This window comes from Peromyscus californicus, unplaced genomic scaffold (assembly GCF_007827085.1).
Source record: "Peromyscus californicus insignis strain IS unplaced genomic scaffold, ASM782708v3 Scaffold_24__1_contigs__length_46423439, whole genome shotgun sequence".
NCBI classification, from domain to species: Eukaryota; Metazoa; Chordata; class Mammalia; order Rodentia; family Cricetidae; genus Peromyscus; species Peromyscus californicus.
This window is the reverse complement of record NW_026294535.1, coordinates 6,921,309-6,935,404: the sequence shown is the minus strand read 5'-3', so window position 1 is coordinate 6,935,404 and position 14,096 is coordinate 6,921,309. Positions and strand designations below refer to the sequence as shown.

At 47.4% G+C, this 14,096-nt stretch overlaps 1 protein-coding gene and 1 long non-coding RNA gene across 5 annotated transcripts in view; one reads left to right on the top strand and one right to left on the bottom strand.

The window, feature by feature from the left end:
• Gnptab (N-acetylglucosamine-1-phosphate transferase subunits alpha and beta) overlaps window positions 1-1,487 on the bottom strand; it is a 77,040-nt gene extending 75,553 nt beyond the window's left edge. For 3 of the 4 annotated variants that reach the window (XR_008221592.1, XM_052753045.1, XM_052753046.1), the window contains exon 1: window positions 1,173-1,487. Coding sequence is in view for 3 of the 4 variants with exons in the window: in XM_052753045.1 (XP_052609005.1) it covers window positions 1,173-1,289 (117 nt within the window). In the remaining variant the exon portion in view is untranslated. The remainder of the gene's footprint in view (window positions 1-1,172) is intronic. The other variant, XM_052753044.1, reaches the window with a different exon arrangement.
• A 65-nt stretch (window positions 1,488-1,552) lies between these two features.
• LOC128119648 (uncharacterized) lies at window positions 1,553-7,099 on the top strand. Its single transcript, XR_008221593.1, has 3 exons — window positions 1,553-1,778; window positions 3,525-4,943; window positions 5,471-7,099. It is a non-coding gene; the product is annotated as an uncharacterized LOC128119648 (long non-coding RNA).
• The last annotated feature ends 6,997 nt before the right edge of the window (window positions 7,100-14,096 follow it).

The following is a 14,096-nucleotide window of genomic DNA, read 5'->3' as shown; positions in this document are numbered from 1 at the left end:
AAAAAACCCTTTAAACCTCTTACTAAATATAAACAACAGGGACAGATTTCAAACCATTTGAAAGCACAACGTTTCTTCCTGTTTCCAGAAGCAGTGTTTTGTCGAATCACACTCCTGTGCCCATCCATTTCTAACCCGCTCATCACCCTTTGCACACTTAAGACAGAGTACCGTATCAGACTGCCAAGAACCAAATAACTGTGAAATTTAAAACAAAGAGTAATTTCAGTCCACAAACGTCCAAGATAAGTCTCCAAAGAAGCACAAAAAAAAAAACATTGAACCTGGTGTGCTTCCCATCTCCCAAACCGGTTGCCTGTGCCCTTTGAATAGTTTACAATCTAACCAAACTGCTTTACTGCACATGAATTAAACTCAGGTCTCTGTCCAAGAAAGACCAGCGCCTTGATCTAAAAAGTATTAGCGTGCCCCATGACGCAAGGGTCTGTGCTGGCTCCCCAGAGGTCCGGGGCGGGAGTCCCAAGGTCGGCAGGCAGCCCTAGTCACCTGACAAGGACCCTACTCCGCTCATCTGAGATAAGCACTCGGTGCCTCCCAGGAGCGTGAACATTCTTACCAGTTAAGGCCTCCACCCGCTGACATACAGCTGTTCAACACAGCAAGAGGGAAAGAGGAAGGAAAAAAAAGTTAAGAAAAAAAAATCTCCCTTTACTCTGCAAAATTCACATGCAAAACTGCACGTGCCTGTTAGACAAAGTCTGAAATCCAGAAGAAACCGGATTAAAAAGATAAGGTGTTTTTGTCAAAGGTAGAAGATTAATAAGGTGGCACCGGAGGACTGGATCTGAAGCAGGGCCAAGGAATGAAGGGTCACTACAGAAAAAGAAAAAAAAAAATACAAACTGCATATGCTAGAAGGGAGTTTTCACCGGCGCAAGGCCTGGAGGGCTCTTGGGGACAGCCCGGGGAAGGAAGGGGACCCGCACACAGGCGCATGGGAGGCCCGGGCGTGCATTGCAGCTGCCGCACCGGAGCCGGGGAAGAGGATGCACGCTGTCGGCGCCCGGGGCTGGTGGGCTGGTTGTGCTGGTCCCCAGGGTGCAGGGAGAGAGGATGGGGAGGCAGGAGGGAGACCCGGGACGCCGGCAGCACGGGGCTAGCCAGGGAGGGCTGCGCACGCGGCTGCAAAGGCTCGGGCTGACGCGACTCACCTCTCCGAACTGGAAAGCCGAGACGATGGTGACCACGACGCCCACGAAGCAGACGTAGAGCCCATACCTGTGGGATAGGCAGGTATAGGTCTGTCTCTGCAGGAGCTTGAGCAGCATCACCCCGGCCCCGCCACCCCACGCCGGGAGGAGCCCGCGCCGCGCCGCGCCGCGCCACCGCCTCAGCGAGCCGCCATCCACGGCCGCGCCGCCGCGCTCAGCTCACAGCCCCCGGTCGCCGTGCATTGTCGCTCCGGCGACCGACAGCCCGCTGGGCTCCACGCCGCGGCCGCCGCTTCCGGGAGCCCGGAGCCCACGCCCTCGGCGCGGCGGAGGCGGACCCGCGGCCCGCAAGGCGGCCGGCGCCGCCCGCGTGGGCCTCCGGGAGGCGGCTTGCGGGTCGCCAGCGCCACCTGGAGGGCGGAGGGGCAAGCGCAGGCGCGCTCCCTCCCCCTCTGCGCGTGCGCTGCGGGCTCTGCCCGCGGGACGCTGCCAACCCGGCCGGACCCACCCAGCTCAACAGGTGACCCACCCACCCGGCTGTCCCCCTGACGGTGCCGCCGAGTCAAAAAGCACGGCTCCTGTCTGAAGTTTGCTCTTGGGACAGATGTGAGTGACCGGGGTTAGGGACCACGTATTCGGCTTGCCCCCAAATGACATCATCTACTCTGGATGTTTCTTCCACGAGGTTTGATCAGTTATAGAAAAACGAAAATCGCTAATCAAGGCATTTACCAAATGCATTTTTGAGCCCACGGGTTAGGCTGGTTGTAGCAAAGCAGGGAAAATTCTCACGGGTTTAGATACTATCTGATGCCTTAGCTTTTGATAGGTCATCTGCCGAGAACATTTTACTTTTATTTTTTTTTTAAACTATGTTTAGTTACTTGTGTATATGTGGGGGGGCGGGGGCGGGGGGAGTGTTGAGAGTCAGTCGTTTCTGTCCTTCTAGCCTGGGTTCAGGGAATTGAACCCAGGTAGTCAGACTTTGAAGCAAGCAGACCCTTTTGAAGCAGGGTCTGACCCTGCTGAGCCATTTCAGGGCTCCTCAAATACAATTGAAAAGTTGGATAGTCACAAGGTTATTAGGTCAGACATAGAGAGAGAATGGCTTTTTGTTTTGTTTTGTTTCTTTGTTTTTCGAGACAGGGCTTCTCTGTCTAACAGTCCTGGCTGTCCTGGAGCTCAAGTTGTAGACCAGGCTGGCCTTGAACTCACTGAGCTCCGCCTGCTTCTGCTTCCCAAGTGCTGGGATTAAAGGTGTGCACCACCCCCACCCAGAGAGAATGGCTTTCAAAAGAACCAAAACTATCCCAAGATAATTTGGCTCTGGTCTGCAACAATGGTGACTGTCCATAATCACAAAGGCCTGTAATTTTGGTTTTGTGCAATCTCTAACACAGGTGCTGTTTTTCTTTATGGGAACTACAACCATGATTTATACAGGGCACTTAGAGAAGATGCTGTAAGGAACCCCACTGCCACCACCCCACCCCACCCCCAGACACCATCATATTGTTTGAGAGAAGTTTGGGGCTAATAATCTGAAACTCAACTTTACTCATTCACTAGATAGATAGATAGATAGATAGATAGATAGATAGATAGATAGATAGATAGATAGATAGATAGATAGATAGATTGATATAGATATAGATATATATAGCTAGCTAGTGCTTCATACCTGTGTTGTGGAATAACCTTTTTGTGCACTGTGACGATGTGTCTGCTAAGGCACCTTCTGATTGGTTTAATAAAGGGCGGAATGGCCAATAGCTAGACAGGAAGAGGTTAGGTGGGACTTCCAGGCAGAGAGAAAACAGATTAATCTAAGCCCAGGAGAGACACCAGAGGGGACAGAGAGGAAGTGCGATATGCAGAAGGAGAGGTAAAAGCCACGAGCCATGTGGCAACACATAGGTTAATTGAAATGGGTTAATTTAAGTTATAAGAGCTAGTCAGAAACAAGCCTAAGCTAAGGCTGAACTTTCATAATTAACAAGAAGTCTCCACGTGGTTATTTGGGAGCTGACAGGTGGGACAGAGAAAGACTGGTTACATGCCTGGTATAATGCAAAGCATCTATCAGGTATGGACAGCTAGAGTTGGTCACTCTTGCCAGGGACGAGGATAAACGCATAAACCACTAGGTATAAAACGAATGTTATGATACAAATAGGGCTTGTACAAGAGGGGAGCCAACGAAGGCATGGCTAATTTATAAATTATTAGCATCAGGCGATTTCCAGACCCAAAAGTAAGGGGGCAATAGGTGAAGGGTTGAAACCTCCAAAGCTGTTCGTTGAAATAAACCTTTATGGTTTTTAAATTGACTGTCTCTGGTATTTGTTACAGTAACAGAGAGCTGACTGACACGGAAGGATATGGGAGAAAAGGCCTAAGGATTACAGAGGATGGGAGAGAGGTACATCCAGCCAGGACTGGCCGTGTTGAAGCTTGAAGGCAAGACAATCAGAGGTGCAGTGAAGTGGAAAACTTGGCAGGGCCTTGAAGATCGTATCAGAAATAAAGGATTCTAACTGGGCGTGATGGTGTACACCTTTAATCCTTTGAGTTTGAAGCCAGCTGGATCTACATAGCAAGTTCAAAGCCAGGCAGGGCTACAGAGTGAGACCCTGTCTCAAGATTAATCGATTAACTTAAAAAAATAAAGAACTTTCTCTTTAAGGCAGTGAGAATGTTAACAAGATCCAAAATATCTGGGGCAAGTTCTGGGGCAGTGAGACCCGTGACAGTGGAGTGGCCAGGTCCAGAATACTAAGTTAAATCTGAATTTGAGAAAAACAGTTCGAGGGCTGGAGAGATGGCTCTGCAGTTAGAACACTGGCTGCTCTTCCAGGGGACCAGGGTTGAGCCCCAGCACCCACATGGTGGCCCACAAACATCTGTAACTCCAGTGTCAGCGGATCCAAAGGCCTCTGAGGTCACTGCACACACATGGTACACAAACATACATGCAAGCAAAAACACCTATACACATAAAATAAAAATAAAATATCTTAAAAGAAAATCAATGTATTTATGCATATATCTAGTATAAGTATGTCCCATGCAATTTGGGGGACATACACTACTTATATATATCTGGACATTTATCTGAGTGCCCTATATACTGATCTGCTGTAGATATCTAAGCCACTTGGTCATAAGAGTACATGTCCATGGTCCTAGGCTACTGCCTGGAAAGACGCAGAGATGTCATAGGCTGCCTACCTGTCCGAAGATGTAAGACAACATCCTCCAATTAAAGTTATCAGAACTAAAGCAGGTCTGTTTCCTCTACACCAGCTTTCTCGATGCATTCAAAATTCAAGGGAAAAGAATTTTCCTCTGGGAATTATAGCCTTAAAAAATTCTCTTTCGAGTGTCTTCTTCACTCATGCTTAAATGAAAAGCCAACATCCAAAGTAAATAAGCCTCCACGAAGAACTGCCCGCTCTGGACCACTTCTGTTTTGTGTGAAGAAATCTTATTTTTGCATGGCCTTTCTTTGTACTAAAAAGAAAAGTGAGAGGGTTGGCATAATTATGGTTCTGATGAATTGAATGAACAGTTTACCAGAAGAGGAACTGGACTGTTAGAGGGTATAAACTACATTTTCAGGTCAAATTCACTTGGAGAACTGTTTGGGCTATCTGGGTTGTTTTTGTACGGGAAACTACACTCATTCAAAAATCTCAGTCTCGGTGAACATGATAGTGTACACCTGTGAAGTACTTGGGATGTTGAGGCAAGAAGATTGTGAGTTCAAAGGTAAGCAAAAGAAAATTGAAACAGAACCCCTCTGTTCTCTATGGTTTTTGAACTGTTTCATTTTGTGTACTCTTTAATTTATCCTCTCTATTACTCCTGTAGTTTTTTGTCTGTTTTGTTAATTGGTTTAGGAGTTACTGTCTTTGTTGAGGGGGGAGAGGCAGAGGGTGTTAAAACAGTGTCTGAGGTGGATTCTAACTCCCAGTGTAGACCAACAAACCTCCAACCCTTACCTTCCCATCTCTCCCTTCCAGCTCGATTACAGGCGAGTACTACCAACCCCACTCTTCCTTCTGGCTTTCCATTTGAATGGTTTGTGCTTTTATCTTTGTGGATTCCGTTCTTTTTCTTTCTTTTATTTTGATGCTCTAGACTGTGTTTCTCAAACTTGATACTTAGTCACCTTTCCCCCAGGATTTTTGTTTGGTGGTGTTGAGAGGACAGAACCCCGGGCCTCCTGCATTGTTTCTTATAAACCTCAAGAGAATACATTTCCCTCTAAGCGCTAATTTTATTGTATCTCACAGAGACTGGCATGGAGTAGAACTTCTCAGTGAGAGCCCGGGGCAGTTGTCTCCACAAGCAGGGGAGATGGCAGGGAGGTCAGCAAACCCATTCCAAGATGGAAAGGTCGCGAGGGGACTGCTTTCTGGGCATACGTGGCTGGGACAGATCACCACTGCTGTTCTCACATACTTGCACACCGACTCATCACGCTGCTGGAGAAATAACCAAAAGCCACACTCTGGAATCACGGGCAGCGGCAGCCTTGTTCCCGCAATGGTCCTTTGTTGCCCTCTACTGGCCACGCTTAATACCATACCCACGGCAAAGGCGATCCCCGTAAACACACCGGAGGTACAAATTTAGAGCAGAAAGTCAACAATTGATGACTGGCACAAAGCACTGAAGGCCATTCTGGCCTACACAATTAGAACTTATCGAAACAAACAAACATCCCATTTCCCCTCCACTCTCATGCCGTAATAAACGCAGAAAACTTGTGACCTCAAAACCTGTGAGGAAGCCAGGTGGTGGTGGTGGTGGTGCATGCTTTTAATCCCAGCACTGAAGAGGCAGAGGAGGCAGATCTCTGTGAGTTCGAGGACAACCTGGTCTACAGAGTGAGATCCAGGACAGGCACCGAAACTATACAGAGAAACCCTGAAGATGGTGGCAGACCCCAACGGTCGGGTGCCCAACACTGGGCCCTCTATTTAGATGCCAGACCAAACCCCAGGTTCCTCAGTGCTTATGGACAGGGTACATACAAACTGGAGTTCCCACAGTTCTCACGACCCCCTGTCTCCCCAGGTTCAATGAATTTGCTTGAGTAGCTCACAGAATTCAGAGAATAACCTATTCTGCTGTTTCATTTATAGTGAGTGTTAAAGGCTACAAATGGCCCGAGGATGCACAGTCGTTTTTGTCTACTAGACACAGACTAGAGTCACCTGGGAAGAGGGACCTCCATCCTGTTAGCTCGTGAGCATGTCTGCAGGGCAATTTCATTGACGTGGGAGGGCCCTGAACACTGTGAGCTGGGTCACCCCTGAGCATGATCCTGTGCAGCCTAAGAGAGCAAGCTGAACACGCCATGGGAAGCAAGGAAATGCACAGCAGTCCTCCAGCTCCTGCCTTGACTTCCTGCCTTGGCTCCCCTCGATGATTGATTGTAACTTATAAGGTGAAATAACCCTTTTCTCCTCACATTGCTTTGTCATTGTGAAGGGGCCCCAAAATAGCTTGACCGCACAGCAGCCGTGACAGACTTAGGGGCCTAGACACAGTTTCTGTGACAGGCTTACTGGCAGGCAACACCCAGATCCAGGAAAAGCCTTAAGCTGATACCACCCAGGGATCTACCCAGGGGTGAGGAAGTACCTGATATCCCAAACATTCCAACCATTAGATAGGGTGGCCAGATGTCCTTGAGTCCAGCACACACCTATTTTTTGTTTTACAGATACCCCTAGACAATTGTCAGCCAATCAGGGTCCTGGACCCTGGAAATCCCCTCACTCCAACCTCTGCTATGATAAAAAAACTCTGCCCCACCTGAGTTCAGGGCTCTCTGCTCTCACCGCTGTGTTGGACAGACAGAAGGACCAAGCTCTGGAGCTTAAAATAAAGGCTCTTTGCTTTTACATGCGGGATTCGGTCTCCGTGGTGGTCTTTTGGGGGTCCCTGTGATCTGGGCCTAACAGTCATCATGGTGTTTATAACAACATAGAAGCAAACTAAGGCACCCAGCATGGTGGTTCATCCTGTAGAATCTCAGCACTCAGGAGGCAGAGGCAGAGGTTCACAAATTTGAGGCTAGCCTGGCTGGCTGGGGAGACAGTTACCTCAGAAAACCAGGGTCCAGGAATAGTGTTTGCCAATCGTGTGCAGGCCCTGAGTTTGATACTCCCTCCACCAAAAGGAAAAGAAGGGATGAAAATGAAGAGCTGTAGGGGGAAAGGGATCTGCAGCCCTCAGACCGTCTTCTGGTGTACCAACTTTTAGGAATCGGAGTATGCTCAGCTACCCAGAAACTGGTTTTATGGAGACTTCACCACACAGGTGGGGTTACTTCTAGACTGGGAGGTAAGCACAGGCCAATGAGTCCTGATTCCCCTTTCTCCAGATAGCCTCTCTTCCTTCAGATTATCGGCAGCGCCCCGCTGGATAAGGAGAGTCTTAGGACCTAATACCAGACAGCATAGGTCAGAGAATTTCTTTTTTATGTATTTATTATTGGTCAGGGAAGTTATCTATCTATCTATCTATCTATCTATCTATCTATCTATCTATCTATCTATCCATCCATCCATCCATCCATCCATCCATCCATCCATCCATCCATCTATCTATCTATCTAAGTATCTATCAGGGAAACACTGTAGTCCAGGCTAGCTCTGAACTTAGATAGTGATCCTCACCTCCTCTTCTGGAACTTTGGAATTAAAAAAAAACATACCACCTGTTCAGAGACATTTTTCTAGGCCAGCTGTATTGGTTGACCAAAATACCCGCCAGAAACAATTCCACAGAGAGAAAGTTTATTTTGGCTTAGGATTTCAGAAAGAGTTCAGTCGGCCTCAGCAGAGGCTGTACTTGGTCGTCAGGAAGGTGAGGCGGCAGCTTTCACAGGGCAGTCACCCTGGAAGCAGAAAGCCTGCTGGGACCTGGGGTTGGGGTGGGGGGAGGGCCCACAAACCTTCAAAGGCCCCACCCTAGGGCAGGGAGGCCTGACTTCCTAGAAACTCCACATCATTCAGCATTCAAAGCAGTCTCCAGTTGTTCAAGGACAGGAGCCAGTAGAGGATTAACCAGCTAAAAGAGAAGCAGACAGACCTAGAGTTTCTATGACTTTGGATCTCCCCCTTCTCTTGCTGTGTCTGCAGAGCGAACTCTTAACAGTGTCCAGCCATCCAGCTTCTCCCTGCACTGCTCCCCTAGAATTCTGGTGAAGATTGAGGGCATCTGCCAGTCACCCCAGCTCACCTTCCCACTCCTTGGGATTCCCTAACAATGTCATCCACAGTGATCTCACTACTTGTAGCGAATTCCCAACCCCCAGCGCGTGCCTTCATGGAGATAGTTCAGACGGCTATGCATTCTAAAACCAAGCTCCTAGCCCTGCCACACTTACCTTCTCTGGCTCCATTAAGGATTAAAATTCCTGAGCCTGATACCACAAACAAACTCTACATCCTCAATTCTTTTTCTTATTCCACTCAAAGAGTTGACCATCAAATCCTTTTTCTCCACCTACAATCTAGTATCTTTTTTTTTTTTTTTTCAGAATTTCTCCGTGTAGTTTTGGTGCCTATCCTGAATCTCGCTCTGTAGACCAGGCTGGCTTCAAACTCACAGAGATCCTCCGCCTGGCTCTGCCTCCTGAGTGCTGGGATTAAAGGCGTGCACCACCACCGCTCAGCACAATCTAGTATCTTAACTGATGTGTTTAGTGTTTCTTTTCCGGTTTTGAACAGGGTCTCGTATAGTCTGGACTGGCCTCAGACTTGCAGTGTAGCTAAGGTGTCCTCTACGTCTGACTAACATTTCTTTAAACCATTCACCTTTAACCACCCCCCACCCCATGCTATCTCTAGTGAGACTGTGCTGTCTCTAGCCTTTGTGGGCTGCTGTATTTATCACCACAAAATCAACCAGTCAAATAATGATACCACCCTACGGCTTACCTCTCCTTATTGTCTTCATGGTAAAAATCTAATCTCTTCTCCCAGCCTTGTGTGTTCCTGGCACATAGCACCACTTAGCTTCTCCTAGACAAGTAAGGTTCGTTTGAACGACATGACCTTGTTTTCAGTCACTGAGAGTTCTCTTTGTGTATCCCTAATCACAAAGCACAGTGTTCGGCAAAGTGCAAATCCTCAGTCAATGTGCTTTTAAAGGAACTGATCTTAAGTTCTGGGTTATTACCTACTCAATAAAACATTAACTGTAAAGTAAAATAAAAGACATCAGTAAAGAAATCCCCGGGTGGTGGTGGTGGCACACGCCTTTGATTCCAGCACTTGGGAGGCAGAGGCAGGCAGATCTCTGTGAGTTCGAGGCCAGCCTGGGCTACCAAGTGAGTTCCAGGAAAGGCGCAAAGCTACGCAGAGAAACCCTGTCTCGAAAAACAAAAACAAAAACAAAAACAAAAAAAGAAATCCCTCCCTCCAAAAATTGCTTTGCACATTTTAGATTTTTATTTGTGAGTACGTCTTCTTGCATGCATGCACCCATGTATGTGTGCAGGTAACCATGGAGGCGAGAGAAGGGCAAGCATTGGTTCACCTGGACCTTGAGATATCGGCAGGTATAAGCTGATTGGTTGCTAGGCACTGAACTCTGGCTCTTTGCAAGAGTACTAAGTGCTCTTACCCTCTAAGCCGTGTCTCCAGCCCCCCACCCCCAAATTGCATTTTATTTTGGAAATAGGAGGCAAGCAGTTGCAACCTGGTGTTCTTGTTGTTTTCTCAGCCCTTTTCGAGTTTTTTTTTTTTGACGTGTGTATCATACACACATACACACACACACACACACACACACACACACACACACACACACACACAAACACATTTGTGCATGTGTACCTGAGGACACATGGGAACTTTGTAGGAATCATTTTGCTCCATTTTCCTTGTGGGTCTCTGGGACCAAACTTGGGTCTCAGTCTCGGTGGTGAGTACCTTTACCCTCTGAGCCACCTCCCTGGCCTCCTTTCCAGTGCTGTTCAGTCAGTGCTTACAGAGGACCAAGAGAAGACAGCTAGTGGAGATCTTTCTTTCCTCTGTGTGGAGTCTGTACCTCTTATGAGATAGAGATATAAACATCGGACCTCTTATGAAATATAGATATAGACACCGAACCTCTTATGGGATATAGATAGACACAGCACTTCTTATGGGACACTAAAAGGCAGATAAATCAGTGTGGTCTTTATAAACGGTAGCACCATACCTCAGGATTCCCACAGACAATGACAGCTGAACACGCATTTTACCTAGTAGAAAAGCCCCATGCATGACTATGGAAGTCAGTGAAGAGTTGAGGTTAGCCAAACTCAGATCATATGAGTTCCTGTATTTGTGACTTAATTTAGAAACCATGCATGAGGGGAGGAGGGAAAAAAAAAACTGACCTCTTAAAACTTACAGTTCTCGTATTCATTGTCATAATGGAAATCCCCAGATTTCTCAGAAATACGTTTTACTAACTTTAATAAAACCAATTGCCAGAAATTACTGTGAATTCGAGGAAGTATCTGATGTTACTGTCCTAAAGGGCGATGACCTGGACAGTTAAGTTATTACAATGGTCACTAAGGACTTCAGTGTTCTGTCTCTTTGAGAAACTGACATATCTAAGCCTTCTCTGTTTCCTTCAAATTCATTTTCTGTTACTATTTATATATGTGGGTGTTCACCCTGCATGTATGTCCATGTACCACATTCATGTGCAGGTCAGAACAGGGGATCAGATCTCTTGGAACCGGAATTACAGATAGTTGGGAGCTGTCAAGAGTGTGCTTGGAATTAAACCCAGGACCTATGGACGAGCAGCTACTGAGCCTTCTCTCCAGCCCCGAAGATTTATTTTCATTTTACTTTATGTGTGTGGGCATTTTGCTTGCATGTATACCTGTGCAACACATGCATCCTCTGGAACTGGAGGTTGTGAAACCCCCTTCTGATTTCCATGCTTAAAGCCATAGTTGCTCTTATGAAATACTGATAGGCACAGCCTGTGGTGGCACACGCCTTTAATCCCAGCACTTGGGAGGCAGAGGCAGGTGGCTATCTCTGTGAGTTTGAGGCCAGCCTGGTCTACAGAGTGAGTTCCAGGAAAGGCTCCAAAGCTACACAGAGAAACCCTGTCACAAAAAAACAAAACAAACAAACAAAAAAGCCGGGCGGTGGTGGCGCACGCCTTTAATCCCAGCACTCAGGAGGCAGAGCCTGGTGGATCTCTGTGAGTTCGAGGCCAGCCTGGGCTACCAAGTGAGTTCCAGGAAAAAAAAAACAAAAAAAGAAATACTGATAGGCCTCTGATGTGTATGAATGTATAAAGTCAGGTTGTCTTGGTAATAGAAGTAAACTAGTATCAAGCACTCACTTTCATATATTGTTCCAATAGACATTTATTAATCAATTAATCTGTGTCAGTTATTGGCGCTGGAGACAGAAATTGAACAAATTCAGTTTCTGCTCTCCAAGACTTTAGAGTGCATTTGGTAGGATAACACGTCAACACTGTGGACTGTGAAACAGAAGCTGCCCTGGGATGGAAAGAAACTGGCTCAAAGGTCAGACATCTGGGTTTGTAGGCAAATGGCTCAGCAAATGGTTATGAAGCACCCACATCTGGCTCCACATCTGGACGACCATGAGTGAGCCTATGTACAGGAAAACAGCCTCGAGGAAGAACAGACTTAAGCGGAGGAAGATTCCAAAGAGAAACACATCCACATCTTCGGGGGTTAGCGAGTGAGCACGGATAGCTTAGGTGCCAGGAAAACCAAGCTCAGTGTGTGTAAGCTCTATTTTACTCCAAAACATGTTGAGGACGTGTTGAAACTTCCCGGCTTTCTAAACTGAAGAGTGACATTCCTGCATTTCTGGGAAGAGAGCCCAGAACTCACTCGCAGCTGAGGGACCTCACCATGGAAAAATATACATACACAAGTGTGTGCATGCAGGAACACACATATGTGCATGCAGGAACATGCATGTGTGTGCATGCAGGAACACACATGTGTATACAACACACACAGTGATGGTTGACTGCCTTGCCTGGTCCCAGTCTTGATTCCTTGTTTTGAAAGGATCCACGCCCAGGAATCACAATACATGGGGAAGATTTGGTCCAGTCCCTGTCTTCAAGAGCACGTTTTAAATTTCTTCTGGTCCCAGAAAGAAAACATGCACAAGGCCCTAGGTTGGAGCCCTAGTACCACATACAAAATAAGGAGGCCGGAGTTCACATGCGTGGTCTGTGTTGACAACGTGACAAGATCTAGTCACCTGGAGACAAGCCTCTGGACAGACCCGTGAAGGATCATCTAGATCAGGTTAATTGCAGTGGGAAGACCTGCCCTGGATGTGGGGAGCATCCTCCTATGGGCTCAGTCCCAGACTGCACAAAGAGGAGGAAGCAACCTCAACACAAGCATTTCTTGCTCTCTGCTGTGTCTCTGGATGTGACGTGGCCAGTTGCCTCAAGCTCCGGCTGCCCTGGCTTTCCAGCCATGGTGGACACGGTGGACTGTCCCCCCCAAACTGTGAGTCAAAATAAACCCCCCTTAAGTTGTTTTTTATCAAAGGGTTATATTACGGAGACAGGAAGAGAAGGCCCCGCCATGGTGATTTCTAAAGAGGTGGTGGGTGCATGCTGCCATGAAAAATCACTCACTTTAGAGCAGCGATGCACATCCGCCCACTAAGTGAGTCTGGAATCTTCCCCTTCAGGTTTAGAGATCAAATCTAGGACCTTGAACATGCCCAGCAAGCCCTTTATAGCTGAGCTACATCTGTGAGAGCCAAAGTTACACTTTAGGTTTTGATTACTATACTTTAGAGATCTATGAAATAGAAATGCTTGACCACAGGTGGGCAGGAAGTAGGTGGGCAGGAAATGGGTCAGGATGTACACTTGTCTCTGATTGGACCTGATGGGAAATAAATCAACCTCTGCAGAACTTGATTCGTGGCCATTTTTCTGGGGAATCAGAGATGGACTCATCCACCGGGCCAGTATTTAATTAAAGGTTGCTTCAAGTTTGGCTTTAAACTGTGGTAGTGGTCCATTCTGATGGGTGGGAGTAACACATCCTCGGTCCATTGTTGATAGTAATTGTTAACATCCACTTGACACTGTGAATCTAGAAAGGTCATGAGGTACTAACTCTGTCCAGATTAGTTAGACAGGATGAGAGAGTCAGGCTTGCTTTTGTTTGTGGCTTGAGGTGGCGACTGGGTAGGGTGCTTGGCCTCACAAAGTCTTTCAGGGACCATGTGACTTCCAAGGCACCCCCGGGGCATTGGCATCCAGCCAGCAGATGAGGAAGACAAGCGAGAAAGGTCCATTCACTTTTCTCCCACCCCTTCCTGTCTTCTATGAAGAAGCAAGTAGTTCTGGTCCACTGTGTCTCAAGGGGGCCTGGGAAGTAAAGTCCGGGCCCGAGAAGTTCCTTCCCAGCAAGCACTTATGGGAAAAGTGGGATTCCTGTTATTCTGGGTGAGTATCTCCTCATCTCTGTCACAATGGGTGTGCTGTGGTTTGAGTCGGACACCCTCCCGCGTTCCTGAACTGAGTGCTGAGCCCCAGCTTTCCTGCTGGTTTGAAGGCTGTGGAAGGGCCTGGCTAATGGAACTCAGTCGCTGGGGTTGGGCCTTCAAGCCCATACTTGGACACGCTTACTCTGTCTCCTGGTCAGCCACCATCTGAGGAGTCCCCTCACCTCCCCGCAAGTACCCCGCAAACCACCGCAGCATGCCTTCCCTGCTATATTGTCTTTCCCTGAAACCATGAGCCAAAATAAACCTTCCCTCCCTTAGGTTGCCTCTGGCATACATGTTGTCATAGCAACAGTCAGAGTCACTAATATGGTATATTTTCTGCTTCCATCCAAGATTTACAAAAAGTAATATGGTTGTC